The sequence below is a fragment of the Callionymus lyra genome, chromosome 1 (genome assembly GCF_982586985.1).
Source record: "Callionymus lyra chromosome 1, fCalLyr1.hap1.1, whole genome shotgun sequence".
In the NCBI taxonomy this organism is placed as follows: domain Eukaryota; kingdom Metazoa; phylum Chordata; class Actinopteri; order Syngnathiformes; family Callionymidae; genus Callionymus; species Callionymus lyra.
The window spans coordinates 899,747-918,175 of NC_141818.1; the positions used below are offsets into that span (position 1 = coordinate 899,747).

The 18,429-nt window shown below is 37.0% G+C and overlaps 1 protein-coding gene across 2 annotated transcripts in view; it reads left to right on the forward strand.

Moving 5' to 3' along the window:
* The window catches only part of pkn1a (protein kinase N1a), a 60,771-nt gene that overhangs the window by 8,729 nt on the left and 33,613 nt on the right, over positions 1 to 18,429 (forward strand). The window contains exons 1-3 of one of the 2 annotated variants that reach the window (XM_087787021.1): positions 14,504 to 14,604; positions 15,838 to 16,032; positions 18,238 to 18,343. In XM_087787021.1, the coding sequence (XP_087643147.1) occupies positions 14,563 to 14,604; positions 15,838 to 16,032; positions 18,238 to 18,343 (343 nt within the window). In that variant the 5' untranslated portion in view covers positions 14,504 to 14,562. Of the gene's footprint in view, positions 1 to 14,503; positions 14,605 to 15,837; positions 16,033 to 18,237; positions 18,344 to 18,429 lie in introns of those variants that run through there. The other variant, XM_087787028.1, reaches the window with a different exon arrangement.

The following is an 18,429-nucleotide window of genomic DNA, read 5'->3' on the forward strand; positions in this document are numbered from 1 at the left end:
ATTCTAAAGTATTGATCAGTTTATTTGGTTCAAGAGTGTGTACGAGCAGCAGTTACTGATCTGGGAACAGACGAGTGTGTAACCTGAGCCTCCATGTTGTCATCACTGCCTCCTCACAACAGCTGCTCCTCATCGTTTACTTCTGTCTGGATCCACTGGGACTATCAAGGCAGCACTTGTGGAGCAACATCACTGTTGTGTCGCACATGTTTGTGTTACACATGTTTGTGTTACACTGTTGTGATCCTGTCACAATCTGTGTGTTTTGACACACAAGTGCCACACCCTAGTGTGAGTCCAGCTTCATGCTCTGGCTTACGTTGATGTTGTGTATCTCCATTTGTTGTGTTGTACAGTGTACACAGTTGTGTGTAGCCACAGATACACTTGGATGTTGTGTAGTTGTGTGTAGCCACAGATACACTTAGATGTTGTGTAGTTGTGTGTAGCCACAGATATATTTAGATGTTGTGTAGTAGTGTGTAGCCACACATGCTTTTAGCTAAATGAATTCTGTCAGTGTAGACAGATTTGTGTGATTGAAGTGATGTGTGTAGCTTCATATAATCACAACACAAAAGTGGGTCAGATGAAGAACATGTTTCATAACAAACACATGTAGAGCAACACAACACAACACTCGTCAGTCAACATCACACACCTGTCACACCTACACACACACATATATGAACACACAAATGGACACACACATATCTGGGACATACATACACACACACACACATATATGAACACACAAATGGACACACACATATCTGGGACATGCATACACACACACACATATATGAACACACAAATGGACACACACATATCTGGGACATACATACACACACACACATATATGAACACACACATGGACACAAACATATCTGGGACATACATACACACACACACATATATGAACACACACATGGACACACACATATCTGGGACATACATACACACACACACATATATATGAACACACACATGGACACACACATATCTGGGAGATACATACACACACACACATATATGAACACACACATGGACACACACATATCTGGGACATACATACACACACACACACATATATGAACACACACATGGACACACACATATCTGGGACATACATACACACACACACATATATATGAACACACACATGGACACACACATATCTGGGAGATACATACACACACACACATATATGAACACACACATGGACACAAACATATCTGGGACATACATACACACACACACACATATATGAACACACACATGGACACACACATATCTGGGACATACATACACACACACACATATATATGAACACACACATGGACACACACATATCTGGGAGATACATACACACACACACATATATGAACACACACATGGACACACACATATCTGGGACATACATACACACACACACACATATATGAACACACACATGGACACAAACATATCTGGGACATACATACACACACACACATATATGAACACACACATGGACACAAACATATCTGGGACATACATACACACACACACATATATGAACACACACATGGACACACACCTATCTGGGACATACATACACACACACACATATATATGAACACACACATGGACACACACATATCTGGGACATACATACACACACACACATATATATGAACACACACATGGACACAAACATATCTGGGACATACATACACACACACACATATATATGAACACACACATGGACACACACATATCTGGGAGATACATACACACACACACATATATGAACACACACATGGACACACACATATCTGGGACATACATACACACACACACATATATATGAACACACACATGGACACACACATATCTGGGACATACATACACACACACACACATATATGAACACACACATGGACACACACATATCTGGGACATACATACACACACACACATATATGAACACACACATGGACACACACATATCTGGGAGATACATACACACACACACATATATGAACACACACATGGACACAAACATATCTGGGACATACATACACACACACACATATATGAACACACACATGGACACACACATATCTGGGACATACATACACACACACACATATATATGAACACACACATGGACACACACATATCTGGGACATACATACACACACACACATATATGAACACACACATGGACACAAACATATCTGGGACATACATACACACACACACATATATGAACACACACATGGACACACACATATCTGGGACATACATACACACACACACATATATGAACACACACATGGACACACACATATCTGGGACATACATACACACACACACATATATGAACACACACATGGACACAAACATATCTGGGACATACATACACACACACACATATATGAACACACACATGGACACAAACATATCTGGGACATGCATACACACACACACACATATATGAACACACACATGGACACACACATATCTGGGAGATACATACACACACACACATATATGAACACACACATGGACACACACATATCTGGGAGATACATACACACACACACATATATGAACACACACATGGATACACACATATCTGGGAGATACATACACACACACACATATATGAACACACACATGGACACACACATATCTGGGACATACATACACACACACACATATATATGAACACACACATGGACACACACATATCTGGGACATACATACACACACACACACATATATGAACACACACATGGACACAAACATATCTGGGACATACATACACACACACACATATATATGAACACACACATGGACACACACATATCTGGGAGATACATACACACACACACATATATGAACACACACATGGACACACACATATCTGGGACATACATACACACACACACATATATATGAACACACACATGGACACAAACATATCTGGAACATACATACACACACACACATATATATGAACACACACATGGACACAAACATATCTGGGACATACATACACACACACACATATATGAACACACACATGGACACACACATATCTGGGAGATACATACACACACACACATATATGAACACACACATGGACACACACATATCTGGGACATACATACACACACACACATATATATGAACACACACATGGACACAAACATATCTGGAACATACATACACACACACACATATATATGAACACACACATGGACACAAACATATCTGGGACATACATACACACACACACATATATGAACACACACATGGACACAAACATATCTGGGACATACATACACACACACACATATATGAACACACACATGGACACAAACATATCTGGGACATGCATACACACACACACACATTCCAGGAAGTGTTTCCGACATGTTGTTGTCATGGCGACACAAGCATCACGAGGAGGAGGTTGTGTGTCGTGTAATGTAAACAAACATGTACAGAGTTGAACCTTCATCCTTCTCTTCATCCTTCTCTTCTTCCTTCTCTTCATCCTTCTCTTCATCCTTCTCTTCATCCTTCTCTTCATCCTTCTCTTCTTCCTTCTCTTCATCCTTCTCTTCATCCTTCTCTTCATCTGTCCCTCCTCTCTCCCTTCTTTCTCTGCTCATGTCGAACGTTCCCTTCTTTCCCTGCTCATGTCGAACGTTCCCTTCTTTCTCTGCTCATGTCGAACGTTCCCTTCTTTCTCTGCTCATGTCGAACGTTCCCTTCTTTCTCTGCTCATGTCGAACGTTCCCTTCTTTCCCGGCTCATGTCGAACGTTCCCTTCTTTCTCTGCTCATGTCGAACGTTCCCTTCTTTCTCTGCTCATGTCGAACGTTCCCTTCTTTCTCTGCTCATGTCGAACGTTCCCTTCTTTCCCTGCTCATGTCGAACGTTCCCTTCTTTCTCTGCTCATGTCGAACGTTCCCTTCTTTCCCGGCTCATGTCGAACGTTCCCTTCTTTCTCTGCTCATGTCTAACGTTCCCTTCTTTCTCTGCTCATGTCTAACGTTCCCTTCTTTCTCTGCTCATGTCTAACGTTCCCTTCTTTCTCTGCTCATGTCGAACGTTCCCTTCTTTCTCTGCTCATGTCGAACGTTCCCTTCTTTCTCTGCTCATGTCGAACGTTCCCTTCTTTCTCTGCTCATGTCGAACGTTCCCTTCTTTCCCGGCTCATGTCGAACGTTCCCTTCTTTCTCTGCTCATGTCGAACGTTCCCTTCTTTCTCTGCTCATGTCGAACGTTCCCTTCTTTCTCTGCTCATGTCGAACGTTCCCTTCTTTCCCGGCTCATGTCGAACGTTCCCTTCTTTCCCTGCTCATGTCGAACGTTCCCTTCTTTCCCGGCTCATGTCGAACGTTCCCTTCTTTCTCTGCTCATGTCTAACGTTCCCTTCTTTCTCTGCTCATGTCGAACGTTCCCTTCTTTCCCTGCTCATGTCGAACGTTCCCTTCTTTCTCTGCTCATGTCGAACGTTCCCTTCTTTCTCTGCTCATGTCGAACGTTCCCTTCTTTCTCTGCTCATGTCGAACGTTCCCTTCTTTCTCTGCTCATGTCGAACGTTCCCTTCTTTCTCTGCTCATGTCGAACGTTCCCTTCTTTCTCTGCTCATGTCGAACGTTCCCTTCTTTCTCTGCTCATGTCGAACGTTCCCTTCTTTCTCTGCTCATGTCTAACGTTCCCTTCTTTCCCTGCTCATGTCTAACGTTCCCTTCTTTCCCTGCTCATGTCGAACGTTCCCTTCTTTCTCTGCTCATGTCGAACGTTCCCTTCTTTCTCTGCTCATGTCGAACGTTCCCTTCTTTCTCTGCTCATGTCTAACGTTCCCTTCTTTCCCTGCTCATGTCTAACGTTCCCTTCTTTCCCTGCTCATGTCGAACGTTCCCTTCTTTCTCTGCTCATGTCGAACGTTCCCTTCTTTCTCTGCTCATGTCGAACGTTCCCTTCTTTCTCTGCTCATGTCTAACGTTCCCTTCTTTCCCTGCTCATGTCTAACGTTCCCTTCTTTCTCTGCTCATGTCTAACGTTCCCTTCTTTCTCTGCTCATGTCTAACGTTCCCTTCTTTCCCTGCTCATGTCTAACGTTCCCTTCTTTCTCTGCTCATGTCGAACGTTCCCTTCTTTCCCGGCTCATGTCGAACGTTCCCTTCTTTCCCAGCTCATGTCGAACGTTCCCTTCTTTCTCTGCTCATGTCTAACGTTCCCTTCTTTCCCTGCTCATGTCTAACGTTCCCTTCTTTCCCTGCTCATGTCGAACGTTCCCTTCTTTCTCTGCTCATGTCGAACGTTCCCTTCTTTCTCTGCTCATGTCTAACGTTCCCTTCTTTCTCTGCTCATGTCGAACGTTCCCTTCTTTCCCTGCTCATGTCTAACGTTCCCTTCTTTCTCTGCTCATGTCTAATGTTCCCTTCTTTCTCTGCTCATGTCGAACGTTCCCTTCTTTCTCTGCTCATGTCGAACGTTCCCTTCTTTCCCTGCTCATGTCTAACGTTCCCTTCTTTCTCTGCTCATGTCTAATGTTCCCTTCTTTCTCTGCTCATGTCTAACGTTCCCTTCTTTCTCTGCTCATGTCGAACGTTCCCTTCTTTCCCTGCTCATGTCGAACGTTCCCTTCTTTCTCTGCTCATGTCTAATGTTCCCTTCTTTCCCTGCTCATGTCGAACGTTCCCTTCTTTCTCTGCTCATGTCGAACGTTCCCTTCTTTCCCTGCTCATGTCTAACGTTCCCTTCTTTCCCTGCTCATGTCTAACGTTCCCTTCTTTCCCTGCTCATGTCTAACGTTCCCTTCTTTCCCTGCTCATGTCTAACGTTCCCTTCTTTCCCTGCTCATGTCGAACGTTCCCTTCTTTCTCTGCTCATGTCGAACGTTCCCTTCTTTCTCTGCTCATGTCGAACGTTCCCTTCTTTCCCTGCTCATGTCTAACGTTCCCTTCTTTCTCTGCTCATGTCTAACGTTCCCTTCTTTCCCTGCTCATGTCTAACGTTCCCTTCTTTCCCTGCTCATGTCTAACGTTCCCTTCTTTCTCTGCTCATGTCTAACGTTCCCTTCTTTCCCTGCTCATGTCTAACGTTCCCTTCTTTCCCTGCTCATGTCTAACGTTCCCTTCTTTCCCTGCTCATGTCTAACGTTCCCTTCTTTCCCTGCTCATGTCTAACGTTCCCTTCTTTCCCTGCTCATGTCTAACGTTCCCTTCTTTCCCTGCTCATGTCTAACGTTCCCTTCTTTCTCTGCTCATGTCGAACGTTCCCTTCTTTCCCGGCTCATGTCGAACGTTCCCTTCTTTCTCTGCTCATGTCTAACGTTCCCTTCTTTCTCTGCTCATGTCGAACGTTCCCTTCTTTCTCTGCTCATGTCGAACGTTCCCTTCTTTCTCTGCTCATGTCGAACGTTCCCTTCTTTCTCTGCTCATGTCTAACGTTCCCTTCTTTCTCTGCTCATGTCTAACGTTCCCTTCTTTCTCTGCTCATGTCGAACGTTCCCTTCTTTCCCGGCTCATGTCGTCACCACTCCAGCGTCTCAGGAATGTTTCCTGAACTTCTGCTTGTGACTCACACACACAAACACACTTCCTGTCCTCATGGCTCTCGAGCTCCATTAGTCGAGTCTAGTCGTGGACCTGGACGTCGATCGTACTCGAGTCAAAGTGACACGACTTCTCTTAGTCTGTGGAAAATACACTTTACACACAAGGAATCCATGTTTTACACCTTTTATCTTCAACTGTTGGAACAAGTTTGAGTTTGTAGTTTTATGAAGACGATAAATGACATCATTAAACATGAATTCATAAAAACATGAATATAAACAAAATAAATAAATTAATTGTTGTGTAAGATGCGTGATGTGTGTCTGAAGTGAGTCACTCGTATGTCACTCCATATATGTTGATACACTTTCATAGTTTGTGATTGTTTGGCTTTTTTTGGTTGAAATAATGAAACTGAAACCAAAAATGTCCAAACTTCATCTTTAAAAGCTGCTGGACTCGATGTATCCTCTTGTCCTCAGTCATCGCCGGGATTTGGCAGGATTTAATTCTTTAGCGGTGAAGGATGTCATGACTGCTGCCATCTAGAGGCTGGAAGTCTAGTTGCAACACAACATTGAATAAACGATATGAATATTTGTATTTTAATTAATACATGATTTTTATTTTTATAATGATAAATAAATACATTTTATTTTATACTCATGTGTATCTTCTCAAACCCATATATTCATTTATTCATACATTTTATTTATCATTTATTCACTGCTTCAGATCAATTTACATAAATCATGGATATTAATATATATAAATATATAAATATTAATAACGAAAAAACAAGGAATACAGGAATGACTAAAAAGCTGAATGTGTAAATACATGATTAATAAATGTTGAACTAAGAAAATACATGAATAATTAAATGTAAAATTAAATAAGTTGAAATGTATAAATATATAAATGTTTAAATACACAATAAAATCCAAAGTAACTTTTAAACGTTTTTATGTTGATTAACATATTTATCTATACATTTGTTTATGTATTTACTATATATTTGTTTATGTATTTATTATACGTTTATTTATGTATTTATTATACATTCATTTACGTCTTTATTAAACATTTATTTATGTATTATACATTTCTTTACATCTTTATTACACATTTGTTTGTTTATTTATTATACATTTGTTTATGTATTTATTATACATTTATTTACGTCTTTATTATACATTTGTTTATTTATTTATTATACATTTGTTTATGTATTTATTATACATTTATTTACGTCTTTATTAAACATTTATTTATGTATTATACATTTATTTACTTCTTTATTATACATTTATTTACATCTTTATTATACATTTGTTTACGTCTTTATTATACACTTGTTTACGTCTTTATTATACATTTGTTTACGTCTTTATTATACATTTGTTTACGTCTTTATTATACACTTGTTTACGTCTTTATTATACATTTGTTTACGTCTTTATTATACATTTGTTTACGTCTTTATTATACATTTGTTTACGTCTTTATTATACACTTGTTTACGTCTTTATTATACACTTTTTACGTCTTTATTATACATTTGTTTACGTCTTTATTATACATTTGTTTACGTCTTTATTATACACTTGTTTACGTCTTTATTATACACTTGTTTACGTCTTTATTATACATTTGTTTACGTCTTTATTATACATTTGTTTACGTCTTTATTATACACTTGTTTACGTCTTTATTATACATTTGTTTACGTCTTTATTATACATTTGTTTACGTCTTTATTATACATTTGTTTACGTCTTTATTATACACTTGTTTACGTCTTTATTATACATTTGTTTACGTCTTTATTATACATTTGTTTACGTCTTTATTATACACTTGTTTACGTCTTTATTATACATTTGTTTACGTCTTTATTATACATTTGTTTACGTCTTTATTATACATTTGTTTACGTCTTTATTATACACTTGTTTACGTCTTTATTATACATTTGTTTACGTCTTTATTATACATTTGTTTACGTCTTTATTATACACTTGTTTACGTCTTTATTATACATTTGTTTACGTCTTTATTATACATTTGTTTACGTCTTTATTATACATTTGTTTACGTCTTTATTATACATTTGTTTACGTCTTTATTATACACTTGTTTACGTCTTTATTATACATTTGTTTACGTCTTTATTATACATTTGTTTACGTCTTTATTATACACTTGTTTACGTCTTTATTATACATTTGTTTACGTCTTTATTATACACTTGTTTACGTCTTTATTATACATTTGTTTACGTCTTTATTATACATTTGTTTACGTCTTTATTATACACTTGTTTACGTCTTTATTATACATTTGTTTACGTCTTTATTATACATTTGTTTACGTCTTTATTATACACTTGTTTACGTCTTTATTATACATTTGTTTACGTCTTTATTATACATTTGTTTACGTCTTTATTATACACTTGTTTACGTCTTTATTATACATTTGTTTACGTCTTTATTATACATTTGTTTACGTCTTTATTATACATTTGTTTACGTCTTTATTATACATTTGTTTACGTCTTTATTATACATTTGTTTATGTCTTTATTATACACTTGTTTACGTCTTTATTATACATTTGTTTACGTCTTTATTATACATTTGTTTACGTCTTTATTATACATTTGTTTACGTCTTTATTATACATTTGTTTACGTCTTTATTATACATTTGTTTATGTCTTTATTATACACTTGTTTACGTCTTTATTATACATTTGTTTATGTCTTTATTATACACTTGTTTACGTCTTTATTATACATTTGTTTACGTCTTTATTATACATTTGTTTACGTCTTTATTATACATTTGTTTACGTCTTTATTATACATTTGTTTACGTCTTTATTATACATTTGTTTACGTCTTTATTATACATTTGTTTACGTCTTTATTATACATTTGTTTACGTCTTTATTATACATTTGTTTACGTCTTTATTATACATTTGTTTACGTCTTTATTATACATTTGTTTACGTCTTTATTATACATTTGTTTACGTCTTTATTATACATTTGTTTACGTCTTTATTATACATTTGTTTACGTCTTTATTATACATTTGTTTACGTCTTTATTATACACTTGTTTACGTCTTTATTATACACTTTTTACGTCTTTATTATACATTTGTTTACGTCTTTATTATACATTTGTTTACGTCTTTATTATACATTTGTTTACGTCTTTATTATACACTTGTTTACGTCTTTATTATACATTTGTTTACGTCTTTATTATACATTTGTTTACGTCTTTATTATACATTTGTTTACGTCTTTATTATACATTTGTTTACGTCTTTATTATACATTTGTTTACGTCTTTATTATACATTTGTTTACGTCTTTATTATACATTTGTTTACGTCTTTATTATACATTTGTTTACGTCTTTATTATACATTTGTTTACGTCTTTATTATACATTTGTTTACTTCTTTATTATACATTTGTTTACGTCTTTATTATACATTTGTTTACGTCTTTATTATACATTTGTTTACGTCTTTATTATACATTTGTTTACGTCTTTATTATACACTTGTTTACGTCTTTATTATACATTTGTTTACGTCTTTATTATACATTTGTTTACGTCTTTATTATACATTTGTTTACGTCTTTATTATACATTTGTTTACGTCTTTATTATACATTTGTTTACGTCTTTATTGTACATTTGTTTACGTCTTTATTATACATTTGTTTACGTCTTTATTATACATTTGTTTACGTCTTTATTATACATTTGTTTACTTCTTTATTATACATTTGTTTACGTCTTTATTATACATTTGTTTACGTCTTTATTATACATTTGTTTACGTCTTTATTATACACTTGTTTACGTCTTTATTATACATTTGTTTACGTCTTTATTATACATTTGTTTACGTCTTTATTATACATTTGTTTACGTCTTTATTATACATTTGTTTACTTCTTTATTATACATTTGTTTACTTCTTTATTATACATTTGTTTACATCTTTATTATACATTTGTTTACGTCTTTATTATACATTTGTTTACGTCTTTATTATACATTTGTTTACGTCTTTATTATACACTTGTTTACGTCTTTATTATACATTTGTTTACGTCTTTATTATACATTTGTTTACGTCTTTATTATACATTTGTTTACGTCTTTATTATACATTTGTTTACTTCTTTATTATACATTTGTTTACGTCTTTATTATACATTTGTTTACGTCTTTATTATACATTTGTTTACGTCTTTATTATACATTTGTTTACGTCTTTATTATACATTTGTTTACGTCTTTATTATACATTTGTTTACGTCTTTATTATACATTTGTTTACGTCTTTATTATACATTTGTTTACGTCTTTATTATACATTTGTTTACGTCTTTATTGTACATTTGTTTACGTCTTTATTATACATTTGTTTACGTCTTTATTATACATTTGTTTACGTCTTTATTATACATTTGTTTACTTCTTTATTATACATTTGTTTACGTCTTTATTATACATTTGTTTACGTCTTTATTATACATTTGTTTACGTCTTTATTATACACTTGTTTACGTCTTTATTATACATTTGTTTACGTCTTTATTATACATTTGTTTACGTCTTTATTATACATTTGTTTACGTCTTTATTATACATTTGTTTACTTCTTTATTATACATTTGTTTACTTCTTTATTATACATTTGTTTACGTCTTTATTATACATTTGTTTACGTCTTTATTATACATTTGTTTACGTCTTTATTATACATTTGTTTACTTCTTTATTATACATTTGTTTACGTCTTTATTATACATTTGTTTACGTCTTTATTATACATTTGTTTACGTCTTTATTATACATTTGTTTACGTCTTTATTATACACTTGTTTACGTCTTTATTATACATTTGTTTACGTCTTTATTATACATTTGTTTACGTCTTTATTATACATTTGTTTACGTCTTTATTATACATTTGTTTACGTCTTTATTATACACTTGTTTACGTCTTTATTATACATTTGTTTACGTCTTTATTATACATTTGTTTACGTCTTTATTATACACTTGTTTACGTCTTTATTATACATTTGTTTACGTCTTTATTATACATTTGTTTACGTCTTTATTATACATTTGTTTACGTCTTTATTATACATTTGTTTACGTCTTTATTATACACTTGTTTACGTCTTTATTATACATTTGTTTACGTCATTTATCATCTTTCATAAGGTTTGAATGGAGTTTGTCGTTACATTTGTTTCATAATATATTCATTTAATGAAATAATTCTTCTCTAGTGACTCGTTCATCGCTTTAAAAGTGTGAAGATGAGCTTCTGATGTGAAACATGAAGGATCTCGTGACCTTCTGAGCTTCTGAGCTTCTGAGGTTCTGAGGTTCTGAGGTTCTGAGGTTCTCAGGTTCTGAGGTTCTCAGGTTCTCAGGTTCTGAGGTTCTGGTGCCGAGCGACGAGCAGAGGAATGTTCAGACTAACTCACGGGGTCAGAGGTCAGCTGGTGGATGCCCTTGTTCCCACAGTGTGTACATGTGTGTACATGTGTGTACATGTGTGTACATGTGTGTACATGTGTGTACGTGTGTGTACGTGTGTGTACGTGTGTGTACGTGTGTGTAGTTGAGTGTACATGTGTGTACATGTGTGTACGTGTGTGTACATGTGTGTACATGTGTGTACATGTGTGTACGTGTGTGTACGTGTGTGTACGTGTGTGTACGTGTGTGTACGTGTGTGTACATGTGTGTACATGTGTGTACATGTGTGTAGTTGAGTGTACATGTGTGTACATGTGTGTACGTGTGTGTACATGTGTGTACATGTGTGTACATGTGTGTACGTGTGTGTACGTGTGTGTACGTGTGTGTACGTGTGTGTACGTGTGTGTACGTGTGTGTACATGTGTGTACGTGTGTGTACATGTGTGTACGTGTGTGTACGTGTGTGTACGTGTGTGTACATGTGTGTACATGTGTGTACATGTGTGTACGTGTGTGTACATGTGTGTACATGTGTGTACATGTGTGTACGTGTGTGTACATGTGTGTACGTGTGTGTACATGTGTGTACATGTGTGTACGTGTGTGTACATGTGTGTACATGTGTGTACATGTGTGTACGTGTGTGTACGTGTGTGTACGTGTGTGTACGTGTGTGTACGTGTGTGTACGTGTGTGTACATGTGTGTACGTGTGTGTACATGTGTGTACGTGTGTGTACGTGTGTGTACGTGTGTGTACATGTGTGTACATGTGTGTACATGTGTGTACATGTGTGTAGGGCTGGAATGTGTCGTCGACTCTTGTGGTTCCGTCGTCACGCCTCTACGTTTGCTGAGTCGTCGCTTCTGTCGGGTCGTCGTCCATCTTTCCTCCCATCCTTTCATCTGTCTTTCTTTCCTCATCTTTCTTTCTTTCTTCATCTTTCTTTCTTTCTTCATCTTTCTTTCTTTCTTCATCTGTCTTTCTTTCCTCATCTTTCTTTCTTTCTTCATCTTTCTTTCTTTCTTCATCTGTCTTTTTTTCCTCATCTTTCTTTCTTTCTTCATCTTTCTTTCTTTCTTCATCTGTCTTTCTTTCCTCATCTTTCTTTCTTTCTTCATCTTTCTTTCTTTCTACATCTTTCTTTCTTTCCTCATCTTTCTTTCTTTCTTCATCTTTCTTTCTTTCCTCATCTTTCTTTCTTTCCTCATCTTTCTTTCTTTCTTCATCTTTCTTTCTTTCTTCATCTTTCTTTCTTTCTTCATCTTTCTTTCTTTCTTCATCTTTCTTTCTATCCTCATCTTTCTTTCTTTCTTCATCTTTCTTTCTTTCTTCATCTTTCTTTCTTTCTTCATCTTTCTTTCTTTCCTCATCTTTCTTTCTTTCTTCATCTTTCTTTCTTTCCTCATCTTTCTTTCTTTCTTCATCTTTCTTTCTTTCTTCATCTTTCTTTCTTTCTTCATCTTTCTTTCTTTCTTCATCTTTCTTTCTTTCTTCATCTTTCTTTCTTTCTTTCTTTCTTCATCTGTCTTTCTTTCTTCATCTTTCTTTCTTTCTTCATCTTTCTTTCTTTCCTCATCTTTCTTTCTTTCTTCATCTGTCTTTCTTTCTTCATCTTTCTTTCTTTCTTCATCTTTCTTTCTTTCCTCATCTTTCTTTCTTTCTTCATCTGTCTTTCTTTCTTCATCTTTCTTTCTTTCTTCATCTTTCTTTCTTTCCTCATCTTTCTTTCTTTCTTCATCTGTCTTTCTTTCCTCATCTTTCTTTCTTCATCTTCCTGGGATCGTTACTCTCCTAAAGTACGACAAAAACACAAAAACATTCACACAGTTTGTGTTTATGTCTTATTTGAAGTAAAACACTGTTTAAAAGTCACTAATGTTTGTGTTTTAACGTCGATTCGTTCTCATAGATAAGAATGATATCAAAGCTTGAGACTCAAGACGTTGCTTCGCTTCCACCGTCAGACCAAACTAATGGATCCACGGATCACGGATCTTGTTGATCTTCACGCTCGTCCTCACAGTTCTCCAGAAGTTGTTCTCCAGAAGGAAGAACGACGTCATCAGACTTCAGTACTGAAGCTTCACGTGTTTGTTCAGTAAACAAACCTTCATCATGTTCACGTCACGCTTCCATGTTCTTCTCATCCTCGACTCGCTCGCGCGTGAACGAGTTCAACTAGTTAAACTAGTTAAACTAGTTAGACGTTGATCGGCTGAAGAACTTCTTGGAGGACGCGGTGGTCGTAATGTTTTGAACTTCTCTGCTGCTGCGGCGACAGAGGAAACAGGAAAAGGCCTGAGCCTGGTGTCGGAGGATTTCCTCTCCAGGCGTGTCCTCCAGGCGTGTCCTCCAGGCGTGTCCTCCAGGCGTGTCCTCCAGCGTGTCCTCCAGCGTCGCTTCTTCTGCTGAAGTCCAGCCGTCCAGCGACTTCTGTCTCGCGTGATAGAAGCATGTGTTGGCATGGCGACGAGGAGGATGAGCAGAGGTCGGAGGTAAAGTCTTTGTTTGTCGTCGCGAGTTCCTGGGTGATCGTCTGGAAACGACGTGGGTTCGGTTCTGATGACATGTAGAACACAAGTGTTCTTCTCTCCTCGAACGTTCTTCTCTCCTCGAACGTTCTTCTCTCCTCGAACGTTCTTCTCTCCTCGAACGTTCTTCTCTCCTCAAAACGTTCTTCTCTCCTCAAACGTTCTTCTCTCCTCGAAACGTTCTTCTCTCCTCGAAACGTTCTTCTCTCCTCGAACGTTCTTCTCTCCTCGAAACGTTCTTCTCTCCTCGAAACGTTCTTCTCTCCTCGAAACGTTCTTCTCTCCTCGAAACGATCTTCTCTCCTCGAAACGTTCTTCTCTCCTCGAACGTTCTTCTCTCCTCGAAACGTTCTTCTCTCCTCGAAACGTTCTTCTCTCCTCGAAACGTTCTTCTCTCCTCGAACGTTCTTCTCCCCTCGAAACGTTCTTCTCTCCTCGAAACGTTCTTCTCTCCTCGAACGTTCTTCTCTCCTCGAACGTTCTTCTCTCCTCGAAACGTTCTTCTCTCCTCAGACGTTCTTCTCTCCTCAGACGTTCTTCTCTCCTCGAACGTTCTTCTCTCCTCGAACGTTCTTCTCTCCTCGAACGTTCTTCTCTCCTCAAACGTTCTTCTCTCCTCGAACGTTCTTCTCTCCTCAGACGTTCTTCTCTCCTCGAACGTTCTTCTCTCCTCAAACGTTCTTCTCTCCTCGAACGTTCTTCTCTCCTCGAACGTTCTTCTCTCCTCAGACGTTCTTCTCTCCTCGAACGTTCTTCTCTCCTCGAACGTTCTTCTCTCCTCGAACGTTCTTCTCTCCTCGAACGTTCTTCTCTCCTCAAAACGTTCTTCTCTCCTCGAACGTTCTTCTCTCCTCGAAACGTTCGATTGACAACTTAAATTTGATAATAACTACTCGATCGATCGATCATGTGATCGTCACATTATTGGATCAATAAGTTCAGTGATTGTTTATTATTTTCTGGTGAAACTACTGGAGCAACATTTTTATATTGAATTTAAAAGAATATAAATAAAAATATATTGACTTTATAACTTTTCCTTTTTCATTTATTGGAACAAGAATATCAAACTAAGTGTCGAGTTTAAATATACATATATATATATATATATATTTGTATACTTTCCTCCTGGAGTGTGTTTCAAAAGGAAGGTAGCATCTGTGCTCGACTCACTGTCCTGCTCTCTCTCCTCACCAGAGCGACTCCGACGGACTCTCGGTTCTGGAGCAGCTCGGTCTGAACCAGAACTCTGACTTCTCGGACTCCAGCGTTCAGCAGCTTCTGGACGAACAGAGAGAAAGAATTCGCCGCGAGATCCGGAAGGAATTAAAAATCAAGGAAGGAGCCGATAACCTGCGCCGGGCGACGACCGACAAGAGGAACGTTCAGCAGGTGAGCATAGTACTTTATTGTAGTATTGTATTACCTGTTACCAGGTACTACCAAGTTCTTCTGTTCACCATATATCGTATCGTGAGTCGAATATATCGTATCGTGAGTCAAATATTTCGTATCGTGAGTCGAATATATCGTATCGTGAGTCGAATATATCGTATCGTGAGTTGAATACATCGTATCGTGAGTCAAATATTTCGTATCGTGAGTCGAATATATCGTATCGTGAGTCGAATATATCGTATCGTGAGTCGAATATATCGTATCGTGAGTTGAATATATCGTATCGTGAGTCGAATATATCGTATCGTGAGCCAAATATATCGTATCGTGAGTCGAATATATCGTATCTTGAGTCGAATATATCGTATCTTGAGTCGAATATATCGTATCGCGAGTCGAATATATCGTATCGTGAGTCGAATACATCGTATCTTGAGTCGAATATATCGTATCGTGAGTCGAATATATCGTATCGTGAGTTGAATATATCGTATCGTGAGTCGAATATATCGTATCGTGAGTCGAATATATCGTATCGTGAGTTGAATATATCGTATCGTGAGTCGAATATATCGTATCGTGAGTCGAATATATCGTATCGTGAGTCGAATATATCGTATCGTGAGTTGAATATATCGCATCGTGAGTTGAATATATCGTATCGTGAGTCGAATATATCGTATCGTGAGTTGAATATATCGTATCGTGAGTTGAATATATCGCATCGTGAGTTGAATATATCGTATCGTGAGTCGAATATATCGTATCGTGAGTTGAATATATCGCATCGTGAGTTGAATATATCGTATCGTGAGTCGAATATATCGTATCGTGAGTCGAATATATCGTATCGTGAGTCAAATACATCGCATCGTGAGTCGAATATATCGTATCGTGAGTTGAATATATCGTATCGTGAGTCGAATATATCGTATCGTGAGTCGAATATATCGTATCGTGAGTCGAATATATCGTATTGTGAGTTGAATATATCGTATCGTGAGTCGAATATATCGTATCGTGAGTCGAATATATCGTATCGTGAGTCGAATATATCGTATCGTGAGTCGAATACATCGCATCGTGAGTCGAATATATCGTATCGTGAGTCGAATATATCGTATCGTGAGTTGAATATATCGTATCGTGAGTTGAATATATCGTATCGTGAGTCGAATATATCGTATCGTGAGTCGAATATATCGTATCGTGAGTCGAATATATCGTATCGTGAGTCGAATACATCGCATCGTGAGTCGAATATATCGTATCGTGAGTCGAATATATCGTATCGTGAGTCGAATATATCGTATCGTGAGTCGAATATATCGTATCGTGAGTCGAATATATCGTATCGTGAGTCGAATATATCGTATCGTGAGTCGAATACATCGCATCGTGAGTCGAATATATCGTATCGTGAGTCGAATATATCGTATCGTGAGTCGAATATATCGTATCGTGAGTCGAATATATCGTATCGTGAGTCGAATATATCGTATCGTGAGTCGAATATATCGTATCGTGAGTCGAATATATCGTATCGTGAGTCGAATATATCGTATCGTGAGTCGAATATATCGTATCGTGAGTCGAATACATCGCATCGTGAGTCGAATATATCGTATCGTGAGTTGAATATATCGTATCGTGAGTTGAATATATCGTATCGTGAGTTGAATATATCGTATCGTGAGTTGAATATATCGTATCGTGAGTTGAATATATCGTATCGTGAGTTGAATATATCGTATCGTGAGTTGAATATATCGTATCGTGAGTTGAATATATCGCATCGTGAGTTGAATATATCGTATCGTGAGTTGAATATATCGTATCGTGAGTTGAATATATCGTATCGTGAGTTGAATATATCGTATCGTGAGTCGAATATATCGTATCGTGAGTCGAATATATCGTATCGTAAGTTGAATATATCATATCGTGAGTCGAATATATCGTATCGTGAGTTGAATATATCGTATCGTGAGTTGAATATATCGTATCGTGAGTTGAATATATCGTATCGTGAGTTGAATATATCGTATCGTGAGTCGAATATATCGTATCGTGAGTCGAATATATCGTATCGTTAGTCGAATATATCGTATCGTGAGTCGAATATATCGTATCGTGAGTTGAATATCAGTCTCGGCGAGCAGAAAACTTGTTACGCCTCAGACTGACCAGTGACTGTAGGTGGAGAGTCAGCTGAGGAGCTCCAACAGGAGGCTGGAGGACCTTCACGCTCAGCTGCAGGAGCTCGACGCCTACATCGTGGTGAAGGGAGGAGACGAGAGTAAAGGTAGAGTTTCTTCATCAACTTCGTTAGAATGTTCGGTAAAATAAACAATAAGATCTGAATTTAAGGCAAAGCGTCCATTATATTAA